General features: G+C 36.4%; 1 protein-coding gene across 2 annotated transcripts in view; it reads left to right on the plus strand.

Moving 5' to 3' along the window:
- The window catches only part of map4k5 (mitogen-activated protein kinase kinase kinase kinase 5), a 75,915-nt gene that overhangs the window by 43,771 nt on the left and 9,233 nt on the right, over nucleotides 1-22,911 (plus strand). For both annotated transcript variants that reach the window (XM_066678986.1, XM_066678985.1), the window contains exons 15-26: nucleotides 942-1,000; nucleotides 1,220-1,287; nucleotides 6,278-6,322; nucleotides 6,480-6,522; nucleotides 6,712-6,913; nucleotides 11,578-11,663; nucleotides 11,959-12,000; nucleotides 12,750-12,834; nucleotides 12,943-13,022; nucleotides 15,276-15,336; nucleotides 19,801-19,915; nucleotides 22,514-22,572. In XM_066678986.1, the coding sequence (XP_066535083.1) occupies nucleotides 942-1,000; nucleotides 1,220-1,287; nucleotides 6,278-6,322; nucleotides 6,480-6,522; nucleotides 6,712-6,913; nucleotides 11,578-11,663; nucleotides 11,959-12,000; nucleotides 12,750-12,834; nucleotides 12,943-13,022; nucleotides 15,276-15,336; nucleotides 19,801-19,915; nucleotides 22,514-22,572 (945 nt within the window). The remainder of the gene's footprint in view (nucleotides 1-941; nucleotides 1,001-1,219; nucleotides 1,288-6,277; nucleotides 6,323-6,479; nucleotides 6,523-6,711; nucleotides 6,914-11,577; nucleotides 11,664-11,958; nucleotides 12,001-12,749; nucleotides 12,835-12,942; nucleotides 13,023-15,275; nucleotides 15,337-19,800; nucleotides 19,916-22,513; nucleotides 22,573-22,911) is intronic.

The raw sequence follows: 22,911 nt of genomic DNA on the forward strand, positions 1-22,911 counted from the left end.
GGAGGAAATCGGAGCACCCGGAGGAAACCCACACGGGCACGGGTAGAACACACAAAACTCTTCACAGACAGTCACCCGGAGCGAGATTCGAACCCACTATCTCCAGGTCCCTGGAGCTATGTGGCTGTGACACTACCTGTTCCGCTCTTTATATTTATAGAGATGAGTGCTCTTAAATTATTTATGAGTTAATTTCTTTCCCCTAAATATTTAAGATGCCTCAGAACTGTGAAACTCCTTGTCAGGAATATCCATAATATTACTAGAAATGCACTGTGTATTTAATCACACTAATTACTACTTAGTCATACTGTAGGTGGGATATTTTATTAGCTGCAAATGACACCAAACTGGTAAAAATATAGTTATATATGATTCATGGTGTTTTCCCCCTGACCATGTGGGTTTCCTCTGGGTGCTCAGGTTTCCTCCCACAGTCCAAAAACATGCGTTGGTCAGTGGACTCGAGTGTTCAAAGGTGTGAGTGAATGTCTGATTGTGTCATACTGTGAGGTACTGGCACCCCCTCCAGGGTGTGTTCCCACCTTGCACCCAGTAATTCCGTGTAGGCTCCGGACCCACCGTGACCCTGAATTGGATAAGCGCTTACAGACAATGTATGAATGATTCATGTTCTATATGTTTTGTGATTTAATTGTATTGCATAGTTCTCTTATGGTGGCATCAAAATGAAGAGAGGAGACCAATCTGTATTTAATGATATTTAAGGAGCGCTGGGGCACAGTCGTAAAACATATGCATGTTCTAGCCATAAACAACAACAACATAAAACTGACCATGTTTGTCTAACTGAGCTTATCAGATGAGGTAAGGTTAGGGAGTTCTCCGATTCTCCAAACAGGTCCAAATGCCAGGAGAAGTGGTATAATTCAAACTAAAGAATAACAGTTTGCAACAACTGTCTCTCTGCTATGTTGCAGTTGATAAGCTGGAGTTTAAGCCTCCATTGAGGAAGGAGACAGAAGCGCACTCAGAAATGGTGAATGCTTACACACCTCACAATTTTATTAACTTTGCACCAAAAGATCTAGAATCCTGTAATATGAATAAAAGAGTTTTTCACTTTACAGAAAAGCTGTTTGTAAATATGAATTATCATTTATATCACACATTTGAAAAATAAAGACTTATTTGGCAGAATTGTGTGATTTGCTGTGTACTAGTTAATGATTTAACAGTAGGTTGTCACTTTACATAGGATGTGACTAAGGAGAGTGATTTCTCATCCCAGTGGAGTCCATTTGCAGAAGGAGGCATCTCTAGCAGGTAACAGCAATTAGAAGTTATGCTTCACAACAAATTGTCTCCAAAAACTATGTAAAAAGTCTCTTCTTATTTTTTCTCTTCTCTGGTAAACAACACCATTTGCATGAGTTCTGCCCTTTAGCACTCTCTAACCTTTCCCATCAGTGTCACTTGCTCTCACTCCTTTTGCTTTGACTGTCCTTTTTTTCTGTGGTGTTTTTTTTCTCCCCCTTCTTTTGCACCTGTTGCTTTTCTCCACTGAAGGAGCCTCCTGAAAAGCGTAGAGGAGGAGTTGTTTATACGGTAAATGCAGTCAGTCAACTTTAATATTAAACTCTGAGTTCACAGAGTGTGGTCCTCGATTACAATGTAGCTGAGCCTATACAGAAATGAAGGTTAAAAAAATACAAGTACTATATAAATAACTTGATGGTAAATACACATTAAACCCATAATAATAATAATAACAACAACAACTAACCTAACTCTGTAAATAAAACATAATAATTGACAAATCAAATGAAAATTAAATAATGTAAATGCTGACCATATAATAAAATATGTATAAAATTATAGAAATTATATATAAATTATAGTACATGTAAAACATTAACTACGAAGGAAATTAAAATATAGATAAGGGATTAAGTAGTGGTAAATAGGGAAACAGTAATTTAAACATAACAAACCATATAAACATTTTAATAATATCAGATAAATAAATTTAAAATGGTATATATAAAACAATAAACACGCTTAAGTTTTATAAAAAAAAAGTTAACTTACATGAACAGAAACAGCAAGCTGATTGGTGGTGGTTAGACACTAACAGTATCCTTTGATTTGATCCATTCATTAATTCGTCAATTCATTGATTCATCTTCTGTAACCACTTCATCCTACAGAATCATCTCAGAATGTTTTCGTCAGCCTATAATTGTCACAGTGGAGGTGGCTGTGCTGTTAATATAGAAATTAAATAATACTGGTTCAAGGATTGACTTTATTAAAAATTTTGTTAGTAGCTTTGATTTAATTTTTCCCAGGGTCACACATTGCTGTCTGAGCAAATTTGTAATCAAGCTTGTAAGACTATATTGAAGCCAGTAATTTGTAGGCTTTTTAAAATTAAGGAATGATCAACTCTTTAGAAAAATTAAACTGACTGCACAGTGTTTCTTTCTTTCAGTGTTATTAAGATTGAGGTTTAGCTGTATCATGAATTTTAAAATATTTATAAATAGCATGCTTTGTTACCATAATAAGGAATGTTTTGCTGAATTGACCTAATGCCAAGTTGGCGTTTTAGATTTCAGAAGTGTTATAAATATCAGAGGGCACCACATAAGTTAGGAATATCTACATTTACAGTCTACACACCCCATTTCCAGAAAAGATGTAATGTGTGAAATATACATTCAAAACAATCCAATCAACAAAAAAATCATATATTTAATTGCAGATATTACAAAGACAACTGTGGAAATATTTAAAACCTATATTTGTTGCAAATGGTGCAAAGACTACATTTCAAATGTTGAAACTGAGAAATGTTATAGTTTTATAGACAAATATATGGCCATTTTGAATTTGACACTAACGACATGTTTAAAAAAAATTGAGACAGGACAGGTTTACAAATGTGTTTCATCACCTCTTATAGCTATAATCATCAGTTTGGTTCCCTGTTATAGTATATTTCATGTCATAATATGCCAAACGTTTTCAGTGGGTCTGAACTAGTTTAGCCAATTCACCCTGTACCTGGGACAATCCAGCCCGTTCCCAGTCTTTGGGTGCTGCTAGTCCAATCTTACACCAAATATTTTAGGAGGGACTTGTATACATTGGAGAAGTGGGTGAAGGTATTAGGGGGAAAAAGAGCTGTTAGGGGAGAGGTAAGGGTGATGAAGAAAGAGGGAGATAAAGATGGAAGGGGAAGGTAAAAGGAGAAGAGGGATAGGTATAATGATCAAAGAAATGGTCAGGGACATATGGTGCTTCTCCACCGAATGGGTCCAGCTCTACCCGACATAGCTTGACTTGCTTTAGGCTTATCGCCTTTCCACTGGCAGTGTTCGCCCATGAAATGGAGCCGGTGACATCGAAAAAACCTGTCTCTAGGAATCATTGTCTTTGAAAACTACAACAATGGCAGCAGTAAAATTAGGCACTGTTTACTCATCATGTATTCGTGTTGTTTTAGTTATTTGGACTAAACATGACTCTGCTTCCCAGTTCTCACAGATATGAAAGCTGCTGTAACTTAAGAGATCTTACAAGCGGCGGGGTTGTTCTGAATTTGAATTAGCTCTACATTTTGTGGTGATTGACATGGCTCTGACTAATCTGCGCTCTGCAGGGTTTACACATCACCATTTGATACCTACTCGGCATGGTTAGAACCCGGAACGAGCTGGGACTGAAAACTTACCCAGTTCCAGGGACCAGGTATCAGATTTGGCCAGTGGAGAAGAGCCATGTCAAGTCGAGTACAGTCGTGTAGGTTCCATGCAGTGGAAAAGCACCAAAAAATTGAGGAGGAAGATAAAGGAAGAAATAAGATGGAGTGGGAAGGTAAAAGAGAAGAGGAAGATAGAAGAAGGGGCATGTGAGATAACCAAATAAGAGGGACAAACATTGAGGGGGAAGATAAAGGAAGAAGAGGAATTTAAGCATAAAATACATTGTTTCTCTCAGAACCTAAATCAATGACTTTTTTTATTTGTATAATTTTTGTATGGCATTTTATAAACTTGAAATTTTGAGGGGGTGAAATATACAGATTTGAAATATTAACATTAAAATAATTCATATTATAAAAATTCTAAGTAAAATATCTGGTTTTGAAAATACAGACCCATGAATACAAATCTAAAATATTCAGATTCTGAAAATACGTATCTAGGACAGAAGTCAGCCATCGGGCCTCACAGGAAAATAAACTTCCACAGAGAGATCAAACTTGGCATTAATCAATCACAGTGCCCTCTTCTCAAAGCAAACAATCACAGAGCAGTCTCACACCGTACCAATTCCTGCCCAGAGCCCTTTTCAAATATAAAATATTCTGACAAATATAATTAAAATATTTAAAATTCAGATGCAAATATTTATGTCTTTGATTTAGCTCCATATTTAATTTTGTGTCGAGGTGATGTGTTGTGTATAATTTGGGCTGGGTGTGTGGTGTCCTGTGTGGGCAGAGCATTAGGAAGTTTAAGGAGACTGTAGATTACTGGTCTGGTCAAAATCTCATACTTGCCAAATACTTATTCTTGTTCACTACACCCTTGTTAGGGCATATAATAGATAATGAAATATTTTAATACAGAAGCATTTGAATAAACAAATAAACTAACCTGTGAAAACATTGCCAGCTAAACTTAATGACATCTGATTAGATTGTCTATGCAAAATATGAAAGATCATTTTTTCTACGATTGATCTGCGACTGGCCAAAGCAAAATGTGAGTGATGGTCAATAGCAGTTTTTAAGTGGATGTTGCGAAAGCATCCACATTCCTAAATTCCTGTTAGTAAAGAAACTTAAGCAAAACACATGACAAACTTAAATAGATGGCAACCTCAACGTACCTAAAATAAAACTGTTAGCAAATTAATAAAATCCTTTCTTGCCATGAATATGATATGGCGTTAAATACAAATTAACTAACTGATTATCTAGATATTGCACATACCAACTTCTTTAGAAATGGTGTTTATACAATTTTATACATTACTTGGAATGTCAGATAGGATCAGTAATTCTGAGTTCATGTATGGAGATAGAATTACAGCTGTCATGTCAATAAGAGCATGAGACTTGTGCAGGAGGAGACTTGATGATCCCCGCTACCCCAAAAGGGTTGATGTGTCCTGCGTGCACATTTAAAAATTCAACTCAAGATTCAAATGATTTTTATTTGGATAATGAGTTATGTTTTTACTATGAAAGTAGGCCTAAAGTAAAATTCCTCACACTGAAATAGGCTCATAATATAATATAAAACTCAACAAACTGAAACTGGCTCATATTTCAGAGAGGGTTGACTGGGATGGCTCAAAGCTGATACATTGGCTTACAATTATCCATAGCCTAAAATCTTATTCAAGGTTGATTGCTAGTCATAGCTAGTACACATTTCAAGTTTTATTTCAAATTTATAATATAGCTTAACAGGTTTTACACCACAGTGTATTTTACATTCATTAGATGCATGTTTCATATTCTCCATTGCTCCTTACTTCATGTTTGCTTGAGTGATTTGATCCTAAGGCTGGCTTTATGCACTGACATGTACCTATAACTTATGCTCAGCTAAACAGTTATAAAATATAAAATAAAAGTAATAAATAAAAATGTAAATAAGATAAACACTTTGTCTACACTACTTAGACAAATTATTAGACAAAAGTATTTTTAGAATTGTATCATTTTTATTTATTACATATTTTCATTAATTTCATCAGCATTTGTCATTATCATTTCATAATTTCACATTAATTTCTGTTAACCTTGAAAAAGCAATTAATGTTTTAATGTTTATTTTCCTCATCTTGTAATATTTTATTATATTTATATTTTATCTATGTCTGTAGTTTCTAAATAATATTTTCGTCTGCTCTTTTTGTATTAAGCTTTTGAAATCCTGTACAATTGTGCTCCTTTCATCACTCATTTTGTCCTCTGACACACAAACAAGTTTGTAAAGCCAGCCTAAGACATGTTGGATTCTTTTGTGAGAGCTCTGGTTGTGTGTTTTGTGTGTTCGTGCACGTGCCTGTGTGTGTGAGCACATGAGTGTGCGCATTGTGATCACATGCTACTAGATATGACTGGGGTATATTTTAGTAAATTAGAAGGTTTTTTCTTTCCCCAGTCTCCTTTGTATTTGTGACTCTAGGGAAGGACTCTTAACAGCAATGTTTACCAAAGAGATCTCCTATCTTTCTCCCTGACTTCTACTCCTATTGTTTTCTCCTCATTTCTCTGCCCTTTTATCTTTAGGGGACATATGGCTCCACTGGAAGATGCATTTGAAGATGTGGAGATGTATGTTTCTCAGTTTTGATAATAGTAATAAAAGTAATACACAGGGACACATTTGATCAAATGTTTTTGGAATAATTTAGCTTTACATCTATTTCATATACCTGTTGAACACACTCCACAAACAAACTTACCCTTTTTACAAACTTTTTTCCTTTAGATCTACTCTGAAAGCATCTATACCTCCACCTTTACCTCCAAAGGTATGCCTGTTTATATTACCAGTGAGTTTGAATGTGAGAGGTTCTCTGTGTTCTTGAGAGAATGTCTAGTATTGAATTATAGAAACATATGAAACAATTTGACAAGTAATGTTTTTTGTTAATATCAGTATAATTAAGGTTATTATCTGAATGTTTGTCACTGTTAAATGTGCACTTTCCATTTCTTAGCCACGTCTGAACAGTGCATCTGATGAACTTGGATTGAGTGATGGATGTTCAACAGTTAAGCGGTTCCCTGGGTCTGACAATGGGCCAGGATTACGCAGACAGAGCACACCAGAGCGAGGCAGCAGAGCTGAACACACGCATCCTGATTATCTTTCTGCCAGTGTGAGCAGCCCTGGACTTCTATCACATGCCACAGAATATGGTATTTATAAACATCCACATATTGTTTCTCTATATAACCATGTGCAAATATTTAATCTTGTATTAACAGTAAAACATTTGTATATTACCAACATTAATTGGTAATATACAAACATTCCCTATTGTTTTCCTTAATATGTTTCATTTACAAAACCCCTTTTCTGTAAAAGTTGTGATTTTCTTGGTGTGTTTTGTAAATATAAACAAATGTTAACTATAATGCCCTGTGAAGGACTGGTGCCCCCTCCGGGGTGTATTCCCGCCTTGCGCCCAGTGATTCCAGGTGAGCTCTGGACCCACCGCGACCCTGAACTGGATAAGCGGTTACAGAGAATGAATGAATGAATGTTAACTTTAATGCTAAAACACTTAGTTTAGAAGAGGCAAAAAAAGTGGTTGCAAGCAAAGCTGGGTCATGTTTCTCCAAACTTCTTGACTATTCAAAAATAAAATTTCTCAAACAAGACTGCAAAGAATTGAGGTCCTTTACATTCTACCGCACATATTTTAAAACGTTTCAGGAAAAAACTGTCTGTGTAGGGCAAGGCCAGAAACCATATTTAAATATGAATTTTGAGCTGCCTTTTTTTCATAAAAAATTACTGTGAAATATATAACCACATTTACAGGCGTATTTCAGAAAACTGTGTTACAACAAAGTCTTGCACCACATCAGGAAATGCAACCATAAACTCTGTAACGCAAGGAGGAAACCAGACTTTAAGGAAGAAATGCTGCTAACCCTAGCCCAAGCTCATCACAGGCAATCCTAAATATAGTGAAATCAAGTCCTCCTTTCAAGTCCTCTTATTCTTTTGGGAAAATCTGGCATTGAGTTTTCTGAGAATTATATCTTACCATTTCATATTATACCATCCAGACTGTTATCAGTGAAAGTTGCAAAAGTCTGCATTTGTTGTGTTATTGGTGTGCATCCATGCCACAACAAGGTTGAAATAAGGTACCATTAATGTGAATAATGGAGCTCAGACAAAAGCTTTCACTGAGAAAATTGCAACGCACTGCTCACATCTCAGATAATAAAACAGCTCCACATATTTGTTTTTTCCCCCCCTTTGGCTTGCATTTAAACATAAATGAACCGATATGGAAGAGAAATAGCTACACAATAATAATATTAATCACACTTATTCATTCATCCTTTGTCTGTAACCGCTTCTCCAGTGCAGGGTCACGGTGGGCCCAGAGCCTACCCAGAATCATTGGGCGCAGGAACACACATTCACTCACACCTATCGGCACTTTTGAGTCACCAATTCACCTACCAACGTGTGTTTTCGGGACATGGGAGGAAACCGGAGCACCCGGAGTAAACCCACGCGGACATGGGGAGAACACATCAAACTCTTCACAGACGAGTCACCCAGAGTGGGACTTGAACCCACAACCTCCAGGTCCCTGGAGCTGCGCCACTGTGCTGCCCTTAATCACACCTAAAATAATGCTAATAGAGGAGAGAGGAAAAGAATAAAAGGAAAAAAAATGTTCAGCTATTTATTGTTATGCATGTGTGTGCACGCATATGCATATTTGTTATATTATGTCAGACAATATAGTATTTGTGCCATTGAACAAAAACTGTGCTTGAAAAATATATCGTTTGCTTTTATTATTTTATATATATGTAGTGGTTTGGGCAGGAAAATTACTGTTGAAGGAATTCAATTACAGGTGTCCAGGTTGAGCTGTAATCAGTTTTTTGTTATTGAAGCTGTTATTTTTACCATAGATATATAGTCAATTAATAGATTTTTCCAGTGACTGGTGGTGTTTCTTGATTTCCACTTTCTGAGGATAGTTTTCTTGGCGATGGTTAGAATGCTGAGCATAACAGAGGAGATTTCCTTTGCTATGCTGATTGTTGATATGGCTCCAAGCAGATAGTGCGATAGTGATATTTAAGCATGATTCAAATATCCTGATGATTTCTTTCCAGAAATGCTTGTGTACAGTGCCACATTGCATGGTTGTAGTCATCTGTGGAATTCTGCATGCAATGTGTACATATTTCAGAAGTAGTGAATCTCATCTTAAACCTCTTACACTTTTGTCCAGTGTAGTGTGTTCTGTGAATAATTTTATATTGTATAAGATATAGATTGGTATCAGAGGATCATAGACCCACAAGTCTATGCTGGGTGTGATGGAAAGATCTTCATTGTTTGTCTGGTAAAGTTATTTATGGTTTTGTTTTCGGTAGTTTATATATTTTTGATAGACGTTTTTGTGGACAGGATATGTTGATTGTTTGATTCTGGGGGTTTATTTTTCCAGTAGAATTTTGAGATGGTGGAGTCTAATGACTTAAAGTTGATGGAGGTAGGACAGGAAACATTGAGAATAAGTATTTAAGTTTGGGTAATATTGACATTTTGATTATGGCTATCCTACCTATGAGGGAAGACGGGAGATTTGCCCATCGTTGAAGATCATGAGATATTGTTTTGTGAAGGGGGGTGTAAGTCAGATTTTACACCCCTGATAGCTGGGGTGGAAGTTTTAACACCCAGATATGTAATGAAATTGGTGTTGAGCTGAATAGGAAGTGTCTATTTGGACCAGTTGATTGAGTAGTCTGATATTTGAGCGTAGGTTTCAATAGTTTTAATATTAGTGGTCATAGGTGATGTGTATAAGATCTTAATCCATTGTGTAAATGATTCCCTGAATTTCAGCCTTGTAGTGTGGCTAATAATAAAAATTTCCAATTTTCTTTATCGAAAGCGTTTTCTGTATTTAGACTTAAGGCTGTCTGTGATTCTTGTTGGGTAGTATACTGAATTATGTTAGTTAGTCTGCGCATATTAGTGTGGGAATTCTGCCTTTGATAAAACCTGTTTGGTCAGGGTGGATTAGTTAAGGATTATTATTAATTTGGCTTGTCAAAGCCGAATTACTGTTTTTCATAATCATCTTATTATTTTCTTTGCCATAGGGTTTGCATGCTACAGCCATGAAACTTCACAGTATTCTAGATCTATACCAGCTCGGGTTCCTTGTGTTCTTTGAAGTGATCCGACATATGGATTTTGGAATACGAGCTTCCAAAATGGGAATTTGTCCCATAGGAATTCATTGGCCAAAATTTCAACTTGATCTCACTCAGTCAATTTTGAGTGACGAGATTTCACACGGTCGGACCTCCTCTGTGAAATATTCAGTCAATTAAATACTCACTTGAATACAGTAAGAAAGTTAAAAATGGATGATACAGGTTGTTAGTTGGTCAGAATAGATTAGTCAGTCCATTTTGTAATTGTTTTCCGTCAGTATAACCACGGTATCATCTCTGTGTCTGAATAATTGTTCGTCCACATATAGTTTTTCAACAGAGAGAATTGCTCTTTTTCCTTCTTAATCAGCTGTTTCCTAGAAGGGTCTTTTATTTTATTTATTTATTTTAGCATCTGTCTATTATTTCATGTGAGAACTGGTCATTGATGCCAAAGTTCCTGAGTTCCTTTCCTTTGCTCATCATTAGTTGGTTGTGTTTGAAGTGTTCTACTTTGGCGACGATGGGTCTTTTTTTTTTTCTACAGAGAAGGTGGACTCTGTGAAATGTTTTACTTTTAGCTGTGTCGGGGCGGGCAGTTTGAGTTCAGTTATTAAACATGTCTCAGTCTTACCTCAAAAATACGGGATAAAACTGTCGCGTATGGGTCCAAAATACAACACAGCATTTAGTGTCCAAATACGGGACGGTTGGCGACTCTAATCACATCCCCTCATGCTCCAGCACTGAATTCGACCATTTACGTTGCTGTAGCTGTTAAAACAAACGAGGTGACACAGGACAGGTCATAGCATCTGTAAACAAGATAGGGTTAAACGTGTACAGTAAAGGAGTGAGGTTTACCAGGAGATTTCCAGGTGGCCTGATCTGGCAGCAGAAAAAAAATGCTAAATGAATCGGGTTTCCATCCACTTCACAATCAGATGACGTTCCTTGATCAGGGAAAATGAGGGCGATGAAGAGATTTAAGTAAAGAGGTTTTGCTTTGATCAGAATGGTTTTACAGAAATCTATATCAAAACACAAAAAAAACCTTATGAAAATGTTTGATTTAATATTTATTTGTTGGGGCTTGTTTCTGTCATATAATCTTAATGTTTTGATGAATAAGCCTGTAATTAAAGAGTGGGTAATTATAAAGTTTATATTGTTTACTTTAACATAAACATAAAAAAAAAAACTCACTAGTCATATTCATGCAGATACAGTAGCTGTGAGTGTGTGTGGCCTAAGTAATTTCATGATTCCTGGTGGGATCTGTAGCATGATATTGGCCATAAATACTTATTACATCTAGTATTATCTTTGTTCTTAACAGTGTTGAACATTATGCTCTAATCTAGGTCCTCATTAACTGAGAAAGCAGTGTTTTTGTTTTGTTTTTGTTTTTTTCTTCTTTCTACCTGAAGTTGGTTTCTTCTGCTCTGGAGGGCTTAAGTCCATCTTTTTCCCCCCTTCCTGTCTCTATTCAAGTTTCTCTTGTTTGTAAACCCAGACATAAGACACCACAGGACCAGCACCATTTGTTTTACCTTCACACTAAGAGTTAGGTTTCCACTAATAAACAGATTTCTATTGTTGATCTCACTCATTATAAACTGCCTTTTCACTTTCTCTCTATCTCGTTGTAGAAGAGGACTTGGAGGACACTGTAAATGGGGACACTCCCAAATCTCCTCCCAGCCGAGCGCAAAAGAGAGAGAAAAAAGATTTTCCTGTGAGTATTTGGGCTACCTGTGTGTTTGACAAAAATGTTTCTACAACAGAAACCCCTCCAAACATTAATTAATTCTTTATGAAACTTAAAGGCAGAACGGATGTCATTGCTAAAGTCAGAAAATTCAAAGGAGAAGTTTAGCTAAAAAATTTGGCCAGTAACATTTAACATTGGACATATGGGGTCAGAAAAAAAGGGTTTTTGAAATTGGTATTATATTTAAAAGAGTATTTTTGCTCAAATGTGTGATAGTAGTATCTGCATTACGCTAAACCAGTTTATTGTTCTCTTATAGAAGCCAGCAATAAATGGCCTACCGCCCACGCCTAAAGTCTTGGTGAGTATTTACTTCATTGTCCCAGTTTGAATTAGTTTATGACAGAATTTTTCGACTTAATTTTCAGTTTATTTAAAATAATTCAGTAGAATCTATTTTAGATACAATATTACTTAATCAATTAAGTGTTCCGTGTTACCCATGGGTGACATTTGGGATCTGTATCATGGAGTGCAGAGGGGGAGAGCCATTTCATAGTAAATAGTATACTTGAGTATACATCTGATAAAATAGCAAGTGTTTATTTATCCAAGCCTAGCATAAATAATGTCAAATCTTAATACAGAGCATGTTTGAAATGCACCATTCTTTCCTAAATGTTATTATTTTTAAACATTTTCACAAATTTTTAAAGCCATTAACAATTTTTTGTATCATAACTTCATGTTTTCTTGCTATGGTTATGCTTCATTATTTTAATTTATTGTCACATGTTTCTGGGATTTCTGGAGTGGACTCTTGACTTCACTTGATTTTAACCCAAGACAGCAGAACATCTATAGACAGAGCTAGAAATTATCCTAAACCTCTTTAATCATTTTATCATTCAACTTTGAATGACTTGTCGGTACTAACTCACAATCTTGTCAAAAAATCTACTTGTGTGTTTTATTTATTTTATTTTTTTTTAATCTCCCATCATTGCTTTTGTTTTTGGGAGTTGATTATTACACAAATATGATGTTACCTTTCTGGCACTGTGCACACTAACTTTTTTTTTTATTATTAATTGTTTTTGTTTTATTTAGATGGGAGCATGTTTCTCCAAAGTTTTTGATGGATGTCCTCTCAAAATTAACTGTGCCACTTCATGGATCCACCCAGAAACTAAAGGTAACTACTCCATGAACTAATTGTGTGTGTGTGTGTGTGTGTGTACATATAAATAAATAAGTAAATAAGTTTTGGTTATTTAAACTGGAACATATGTTGCTGTCTTAGATCAATACTTGATCTTCGGGACAGAGGATGGGATCTACACCCTGAACCTGAATGAGTTACATGAGGCCACAATGGAGCAGGTATAGTCTGAAGGTCCCTTTTGTTTTAAAGCCAGGTATACACTATAAAATTTCCCAAATATATTTTTTAAATGGTGAATATAACAAACTTAAGGTCTGTCCCAAAACCTAGTGAGCTGCCTGGGTACAGCGCGCTCCATAATTATTGGCACCCCTGGTTAAGAAGTGTTCTTTGGTTTCTAATGATTTATTTTTTATGCGAAAAAGTTTTAATTCAAGTACCTTTATTTGGTGGGAAAAGAAAATCACACATTAAGAAATAAATCTTTTGAATTAAATCATGTGTGCCACAATTATTGGCACCCCTGGTTTTAGTACTTTGTACAACCTCCTTTTGCCAACGAGACAGCACTTAATCTTCTCCTATAACTCTTCACAAGATGGAAGAATACAGAAAGAGGGATCTTCGACCATTCCTCTTTGCACAATCTCTCTAAATCGTCCAGAGTCCTGGGTCTTCTCCTATGCACTCTCCTCTTCAGCTCACCCCACAGGTTTTCTATTGGGTTGAGGTCTGGGGACTGAGAGGAGCTTGATTTTGTGCCTTGTGAACCATTTTTGAGTAGATTTGCCCATCTTCAGCTTTTGGGCAGAGGCCACCAGATTCTGATTCAAAATTACCTGCTATTTCAAAGAGATCATGATATCCTTACAAGTTTCCCAGGTCCTTTGGAGGAGAAACAGGCCCACAGCATCACTGATCTTACTTAACAGTGGGCATGAGGTGTTTTTCTGCATACTCATCCTTGGTGTTACGCCAGACCCACTTAGAATGTTTGTTGCTAATAAGCTCTATCTTGGTCTCATCTGACCAAAGCACACAATCTCAGTTAAAATCCCAGTACCACTTGGCAAACTCCACCCATTTACGCTTATGAGTATAACTCAGAAAAGGCTTTCTCCAAAAATGCCTCCCAAACAGCTTGTTGGCATGTAGATAGGACCTGATGGTTGTTTGGGAGACGTCATATCCCCAAGATGCTACCATTTGATTCAATCTTCTTACAGTGAGCTTTGAAGAACGTTTTACTTCTCTTACCATCCTTCTCGCTGTGCGTGGTGTCAAGATACACTTGCATCCTTTTCCAGGCTTGTTTGTCACATTTCCGTATGTTTTGAAATTTTTGATACTTGCTCTGACTGTAGATGAGGGCATCTGCAAGTGAGTGTTTATTTTCTTGTAGCCATTGCCTGATTTATGAAGGTTGACACACATCTGCCTTACTTGAATAGTGTGTTCTATTGTCTTTCCCATGTTTAAGAGTGAGTACAAGAAATAGGCTTCTGTGTAATGCCATATTTATACCCCAGGGAAACAGGAAGTGATGAATTACTAATTATAGGGTTCTAGATATTTTGATTCACTTTATACACTACAGTAGAAACATTTATTTCCAAGAAATTATTAAGGGTGCCAATAATTGTGGAACAGGTCATTTTATGGGAAATAATTATTTCTTATTTTTTCAGAGTGAGATTATGCTACTGCAATAAAAAAATAATTTATTTTAAGGCTTTTAACACATTTTAACTAGGGGTGCCAATAATTATGGAGGGCGCTGTATGTTTAAGTAAGCAGCGTTCTAACGGTTTCCTGTCCTCATGGCAAATTATTGAGACACCCTATTTAGAGAGCAATGGTGTCACAGCTTGTTCCCACCATAGTTGTTTTTTACCTCAGTGCGGTGGATGCTATTCTTCCTGTTTTTATCAAAATTGTAATTATTTTTGCTCTGGGAGAAGAGCGAAATAGAGAGGAGTTGTCCAGATTAAGATGTTTTAGTAGACAGAATAATGAGTTATCTAAGAATTGGGACATTCTATGTGTCGGTAGCGCACACACTATAACGTAAAACGCTCTCTAGTTAGACACCTCACTAAGTTTTGGAACAGACCTTGTCAGTCTTTCACATAATTTGAGGGTGTGCACACACAAGACAATAATGAAAGGAAGAGTGTCAGTTTTGGCTATGACAAAAAACAGTCCATTAAAAAAAATTCAGTCACTAGTATGAGACACATGCAAAGCTATAATCTGCTAATTGTCTGCTTGTGTTTTTATGCACATATAAAGTGCCATAACAACAGAAACCGTGTAAGAATATTCTGCTTGAGAGAAATAGATGTAAGATTGCGAATGGGAGAAACATTTCATTTTGTCAGCTTGCTTGAAATTGGAGATGGTCTGTTTCTGAATTTACGTATGTGTTTGTGTTTCTGTCCTTGTCCATGTGTGTCTTAATTGTGATTCAGTTGTTTCCACGGAGATGTACTTGGCTCTATGTCATAAATAATAACCTCATGTCATTATCGGGTAAGTACCTCTCATGGCTTGCTTGCACCAGAGCAACACACCCTAACACCACCACCATGTGAGTGTCACTACGGCACTGAGAATGAATCGCCACCCTAACCATACCTTCTCTGTTGGGTCCTGGCCTTTAAAAAGCAGGGTGAAATGATGATTAGGGTATGCAGAGTAACAGGTGGACTACAGTCTGTAATAGTAGATACTACAAATGTAGAAACTACAAAGTGCTTCTGTAAGGTCTGTGGAGCTGATAAAATCGACAATGACAAGTTTGGTGTTCCTATTCCAGTAATAATTTAGTGTTTAATATTATGCATTCTTCTAATGATATTTATAGATACAGTTACTGTAAAGCCATTCTCCACTCATTTTCATACTTTTCATCTAATAATTATCAGTGGTTATGTTTACATGCAAAGATTTCCTCGGGATTTAGTTCATTCTGATATATTATAATACAATAATATAGATTCAGACTGAAGTGTTTATATGTACACTCCACTCACCAGTCAAATTAAAATCGCAGTTTAGGTGTGTAATCCGAGCCAAAATGATGTGCAAGCTCAGAGTACCACTTAATACATACGTTACTGGAATTTACTGTCTCATGCCTAATTCACACAGGGACATGCAGTCTGACCTGCAGGGAGCACAGGCCCCTTAATACTAGCATGACTGAAATTTCAGGATCCTGAGGACAAGACCCCTCCTTCTTGCAGCCCATTAGTGGACCATCAGCTTCACTTTATGTACATGAAGCATAGCTAAAGTTAGAGAAATCTCCAAAGGATGCAAGAGTTGTCAGAGAGAGAATTTATATTTTTCTTTGTAATTTGGATCTAGGTTTATTGGTTAATTTCTCTGCCCTACTTTGCTGCAAATCTTTTCTTATTGCACTACACATTTACACTTTTACACATACATATCAGAGATAGACAGAAAGATATAGATGTAGTTATAAAAAAGTTTGCCAAGTCCTCTCTGCCAATGCTAAGTGTGTATGTATGTATGTATGTGTGTGTGTGTGTATATATATATATATGTGTGTGTGTTTGTGTGAGAGATTTATCAAACTATGCATAGACTAATTTATTTTTGGCTAGAGTTTATTATTTTATTATTACTATTTAAAAATTAATAAATAGACTTTTGAAACTTTTGCTTTTATATTGGACTTTGTACTATATAGCAGTGTATTAATGAGGTAAACACTCATGAATTCAACATGCTCCAGCTGTGTTTGGGGTTTTAGTGGACTTTCAAGTTTGTTTAAAAAATAATTATAATAAAATAAACACTTGACAAGCAATGAGACAAAAAAGGAATATTTTGTAAAAATAATGATCTAACACAAAAAAAATAGCTTCTGATGAATGCTGTAGTATTTAGCATATTTAGCTCAGCTTGAGTGGTGAATCAAAATAAAAACAAACAAAACAAAAATAAAACTCATACGGAGAAAATACCAGCTTTGGATGAGTGTTTAGAAAGTTTATTTATGTGATGTGTTTTAGTGTTTGGGTCTGTTTGTATTTTAGCTGTTGAGTAGGAGGGCGAGAGTGCTGTGAGCGCATTATGTACAGGAGAGTGGAGGCGTTATGGTTAGATTTTTGTCACATAATAATATCAAAGAGAAGTTCAGCAAAATAAAAGTTGATTTCAATAACAACTGTAAAAAGAAGTACCAAACCGAAACTGCATCTGCAGTCTCCATTGTGATAAATGGTGATGAAGAGCAGAGTTCTGAATCTCTCGATATCAAACCAAAAACTTATTTTACTCAGACCCAGTCTGACTGCCAAGTTGATATCTGTCTCCAGTGTTTAGGCTGAGTAGGGTGTGAGGGGTGTTGGTCCATGTTTAGACGCGCTGTGGGTCATTAGCATAACCACAGGCACGAAGTGTGTCACAGCTGGGGAGTGGGGGATAGAGAGCAGTCTCCCTTACAAAAAAATTGTATCTTTAGTCATTAAGAGTAGTTAAGAGATGCTGAGAGAGAGATCTCTTATATATTATGAACGCCAATGAGGCGTGGCATGGAGTCGATCAGTCTGTGGCACTGCCCAGGTTGCTCTGATGGTGGCCTTCAGCTCTTCTGCATTGTTGGGTCTAGTGTATTGCATCTTCCTCTTCACAATACCCCATAGATTTTCTATAGGGTTATGGTCAGGTGAGTTTGCTGGCCAATTAAGAACAGGAATACCATGGTCCTTAAACCAGGCACTGGTAGCTTTGGCACTGTGTGCAGGTGCCAAGTCCTGTTGGAAAATGAAATCTGAATCTCCATAAAGTTGGTCAGCAGCAGGAAGCATGAAGTGCTCCTGGTAGATGGCTGCGTTGACCTCAGAAAACACAGTGGGCCAACGCCAGCAGATGACATGGCACCCCAGACCATCACTGACTGAAAACTTTACACGGGACCTCAAGCAACATGGATTCTGCAAAATTTACTTTCATCAGAGAACATAACTTTGGGCCACTCAGCAGCAGTCAGTCCTTTTTGGAAGCGAGACGCATCTGATGCTGTCTCCTGTTCAAGAATGACTTAACACAAGGAATGCGACAGCTGAAACCCATGTCTTGGATACGTCTGTGTGAGGTGGTTCTTGAAGCACTGGCTCCAGCTGCAGTCAAGGCTTTGTGAATCTCCCCACATTTTAGAATGGGTTTTGTTATCCCTTTTGCTTGTACATTTTTTTTTCTACCACATATTTTCCTTCCCTTCAGCACTCTAAGAATGTGCTTGGACACAGAGCTCTGTGAACAGCCAGCCTCTTTAGCAATGACCCTTTGTGTCTTGCCCTGCTTGTGTAAGGTGTCAATGGTCATCCTTTGGACAACTGTCAACTCAGCAGTCTTCCCCATGTTTTTGTAGCCTACAGAACTAGACTGAGAAACCATTCAAAACCCTATGCAGATGTTTTGAGTTAATGAATTGATTAGAGTGTTACACCATTCTATTTTCAATATTGAACCTTTTCACAATATTCAAATTTTCTGAGATACTGAACTTGGGGTCATTAGTTTTCAGTTATCATCATAAAATAAAAATATAAAAATCACTTAAAATATATCAGACTGTGTAATGAATGAGTATAATATACAAGTGTCACTTTTCGAATGGAATTACTGAAATAAATCAACTTTTTCATGATATTCTAATTTTATGACCAGCACCTGTATGTACCACCTTTAGTAGTGCTAAGAATGCGTGATTGGTCCTTAGGGATTGAGGATTGGAGCATCTCTTGCTCCTGACTGGATGTTTCCTCTACCCAATTTATGACACTTGACAAGTCAAAGACTTAAGGAAGATTCCTGTTGAATGAATATCCAAGGATTCTGAACCATGCTTTTGTAATATAAAAGATTATATGTTAACACAAAATAATAACATTCAGACAAACCCATGTTTTACATAATTCTTAACCAAAGTCATAATATCATTCAGACAAACCCATGTTTTACATAATTCTTAACCAAATAACACACAGAGAATGTGGCTTCCTTGGTTCCTACATAAGTTCATATAAAAAGGTGATTTTAAACACGTAAATTAATTCCACCCATTTTCATTGTCTAAATGGAATTAATTTCACACAGTCATACTCATATGTAATTTAAACTCTTTTAAACCAATGGGAATTAAGGTTTAATTCTGTGGTTTGAGATTACACAGTTTAACAGAGAGCACAAGCTGATCCTGGAGTCAGCTATCATCAAAGATTCCTCTCTTGACCCTATGAGACCTTGTGTCATAAACTGTCCTTGTGTGTGTGTGTGTGTGTATGTATGCATATATATATATATATATATATATATATATATATATATAAAATATACCTAAAGTATAAGCATGTATGTAAATCTGGTCTTTATAATAAGAAGTTATGACATTGCTTTAAGTGGCTGAAAAATTTAGGTCTGCGTCTATCTTGGATAGATAACAATGCTATCAGGCTCTCTCTGTCCTTTATGATTCATAATGTCATTGTGTCATGCATATGCTTTGTGCTCCTGTCTTGTTTTGAATATCAGTGTGCAGTAGCTACATGATTACTTTTTCTCCCTCCTGTTTGCTCTCTTTCTTCACTTTCCTGATAATGGCTGATCTCACTCCCTGCTGACACTTCTAACACCTAATCAACATAATCAGAAGGTAAAAGCAATCTTGCATGTTCACACACACAAAAGGCAAAAGATTTTATTTACATAGTGCACCTATACTTGCATTCATTTATATCATCTTCTCTCTTCTTCTATATTATTTCTCCCTTCATGTTTCTTGTTTAAATTGTGCCTCACTTTGCAAATCTAAGCTTGCTCTTTTTTTTTTTTTTTTTTTTTTTTTTTTTTTTTTTTTAATAAACTTAGATAGAAGTCACCACTTGCAAACATGTCACCTGTTCATTTGTGCAAAATTACTGCTAGGTCGTTTGTCTATCTCACTATGATATTTGATTCCAGGTAAAACCTTCCAGCTGTACTCTCACAATTTGATTGGCCTGTTTGAGCAGCTCAAAAAACCTGGACTTGCTGCACAGTTTCAAACACACAGATTTCCTGACAGGATCCTACCAAGGTACACACACACACACACAGTGCTGTACAAAAGCCAGATAATCTGCATTAATCATGCCTTTCCTTGCTTATTGTTAGGAGATATTCGGAGAAGATTAGATTAGATAGAAGATAGATTGTTGGTTATTGAAAAGGGAAGACAAAGACAAAAAAAGCAGTTAGCAAATGAACATGCTTGCAGTAATGATTAATGTTACAGTGGCTTAGCAATCAGTTATGTGTTCAACTTAATTTAGTAAAATAATTTGCATGTTACACCAATGATCGGGGCAAAGCTTAAAGTGGAATGAGTTTGAATAGTTAAGTATTCTGGTTGATTCTCATCCTTTTTAAAAAGATAATTAAATAGGTACTAAATGTTATGAAATTTAATTGGTCAGATTTTCATTATATATAAATTTGTTTACCTGTTAATGTAGCAACATTTGTTCTAATGCAGCAATTTTTCCATATTTTAGTTACCTTGTCATTACCTGGGCAATGGCATATGGCACAATATAAAGTGTACAGTCAGGCTGTTAAGTGCTTGATAGGTATTGGTGACAGAAGGTTACAGTGATTAATATTGTATAAAAATTAACATTTACTAAGCTCTTCTTCTTTCTTTTATGTAAGATCATGCTTGGTTAGGTTTGTCATGCTCTAAGTGCTTTCATTAGGCATGATCCCAAACTGAATATTGATCCATCAGTGACCAGAGATGATGTGACATTGAGTCTCTGTTCTTTTGTGCCTGCCCAGGAGGTACATTTGAAATTTAGCCCAACTGGCAAACATGACATTTTATCAGAAATGTTATTTCTTTTCCATGTAAATCTAAATTGAATAGACTTAAATACCATTGAATATGTTTGGTATTATTGGATTGTGATGCAAAAATACAGCAAACTTTAAGTGTTATATATTTTTTCATTTTTGCCTAAATGAGGTTTTAAAAAGAGGACAGATTTCTGTCCTCACAGTATTGTATGTAGTTTAAACGTTTATATATTCTTCTGTTACGTAAATGTTTTCAGCACTTTCCATAATGCTGAAAAATTAAAATAAAAAACCTTTGTATATGCAGTCATTCATTCATTCTCACACCTATACAGTCTGTCATCTTTTCTGTTTTACTCTTCTTGTGCAGTTGACTGCCCAAATAATGAACTTAGCACAAAAACTAAGGAAATTTGTGTTTGGTAGATTATTTCTTTGTTGTAACAATGCTTCGTGGCAATACATCTTATACTGTTGAAAAGCCTGTTGATTTTCATTTTAAATGGTGCCACATTTGTAAGGAACATGCATTTGTGGGATGAGCAGTAGTATGTGGGTTGCGCCCATGAAAAGTTTGCCAAATCCTCTCTGCCAGTGCCAAACAGCTTATTCTGCCATTGATTCGTTTGGTGGACTGGATGATTGAAGTTTAAAGAAACAAGGCAATTCAACAATATATTTATTTAACAAACAGGAACCTCAGTAGCATGTGGAAGAACAATACATGGCCACAACAACCTGGCACCTTCTCCTCATGCTTGTCACCAGCCTGGCCACACACTGCTGTGGGATGGCATCCAATTCTTCAACCAGCATTTGCTGCAAGTCAGTCAAAGTGATTGTGTTGGTCGCTCTGGCACGAACATCACGCCCAAGCTGATTTTACATTCTTTACATTTTACATTTCATGTAAAAACTTTCTTACTGGAATTCTGTGAAGCTGCTTTGTAACATCAGTTGTAAAATGCGCTATACAAATAACTTTTATTTGATTTGATTTGATCCAAAAAGTGTTCAGTAGGGTTGAGGTCAGGACTGCTGGCAGGCCATTCCATCCTCTCCACTCTCAAATTCTGGAGGTAGTTTCTGGTAAACCCTGCTCTGTGGGGATGAGCATTGTCTTCTTGGAGGATAGTTTGGTCCCAGACTGTGGAGTCTTCTCCACACTTTTCTCCACAACCTACGATCCAACTGTCGTAGGCAGAATCTGAACATAACGTTCACAGGTGCTGCCAGTCAGGTTCCAATCAGGCAGCTGATTGGCAACACCTGGGGGTACCAGAAGCTCAAAACAAATGTCAATAGCAACAGCAAAATAAGCTGTTTGGCATTGGCAGAGAGTATTTGGCAAATTTTTCATGGGTACAACCCACATACTCAGCCCTACCGCTCAACCCACAAATGCATGTTCCTTACAAATGTGTCACCATTTAAAAGGGAATTCAACAGGCTTTCCAACGGTATAAGATTTATTGCCAAGAAGCATTGTTTCATCAAAGAAAAAATCTACCAAACACAAATTACTTACTGCTAAGTTTATATATTCACCAGTTTCACTACCTCCCAGGCAGTTCTATGTTGAACCCAGAGATACTGCAAGCTGAACTTAGAGGTACCTTAATTTTGAACCCAGTGTAAGCACCCGGTAACTGATTTGAGGTTTTTCAAATATTTATCAGAGACACAAGCAAACAAATCACATGTAAACACATTTGTTTCACTATGTCCTATATGCTCAATATTTCCAAAAAATGATACTTTGTTCAGTAGACACTCTTCTAAATGTATCTATGTAAGCTGTGAATTGCTGATGTTAATGTTACATTTTGCTTGTTTATAGGAGATTTGCATTGACCACCAAAATCCCAGACACAAAGGGGTGTCACAAATGCTGCATTGGTGAGACATGTGAAATTTCTCTTGCACAAACGCACATCCACACATATCAGAAGAGTTCAGACAGAGAAGTTTTTTGTGAAAAAAGTCTCTCAGTGCTACTTTAATAAGCTGCTATAAATGTTCTACACAGCATAACTCTGAGATTTTTAAAAAATATATTCTGCTCTGTGTATAGAATTTTGCCTATGTGTAACAGTTTAAATTCTATGCAAGATTTATTTTTCAGCTCTACATTTGCACATTCAGAACTGCATTTTATATTATTAATTACATGTAGCATCGCTAATAAAGATTACAGATTGCATTTTTAAAAACACACATTTTCCCCCTTTCCCCCAT

Source organism: Hoplias malabaricus, chromosome 8 (genome assembly GCF_029633855.1).
Source record: "Hoplias malabaricus isolate fHopMal1 chromosome 8, fHopMal1.hap1, whole genome shotgun sequence".
Lineage (NCBI taxonomy): Eukaryota > Metazoa > Chordata > Actinopteri > Characiformes > Erythrinidae > Hoplias > Hoplias malabaricus.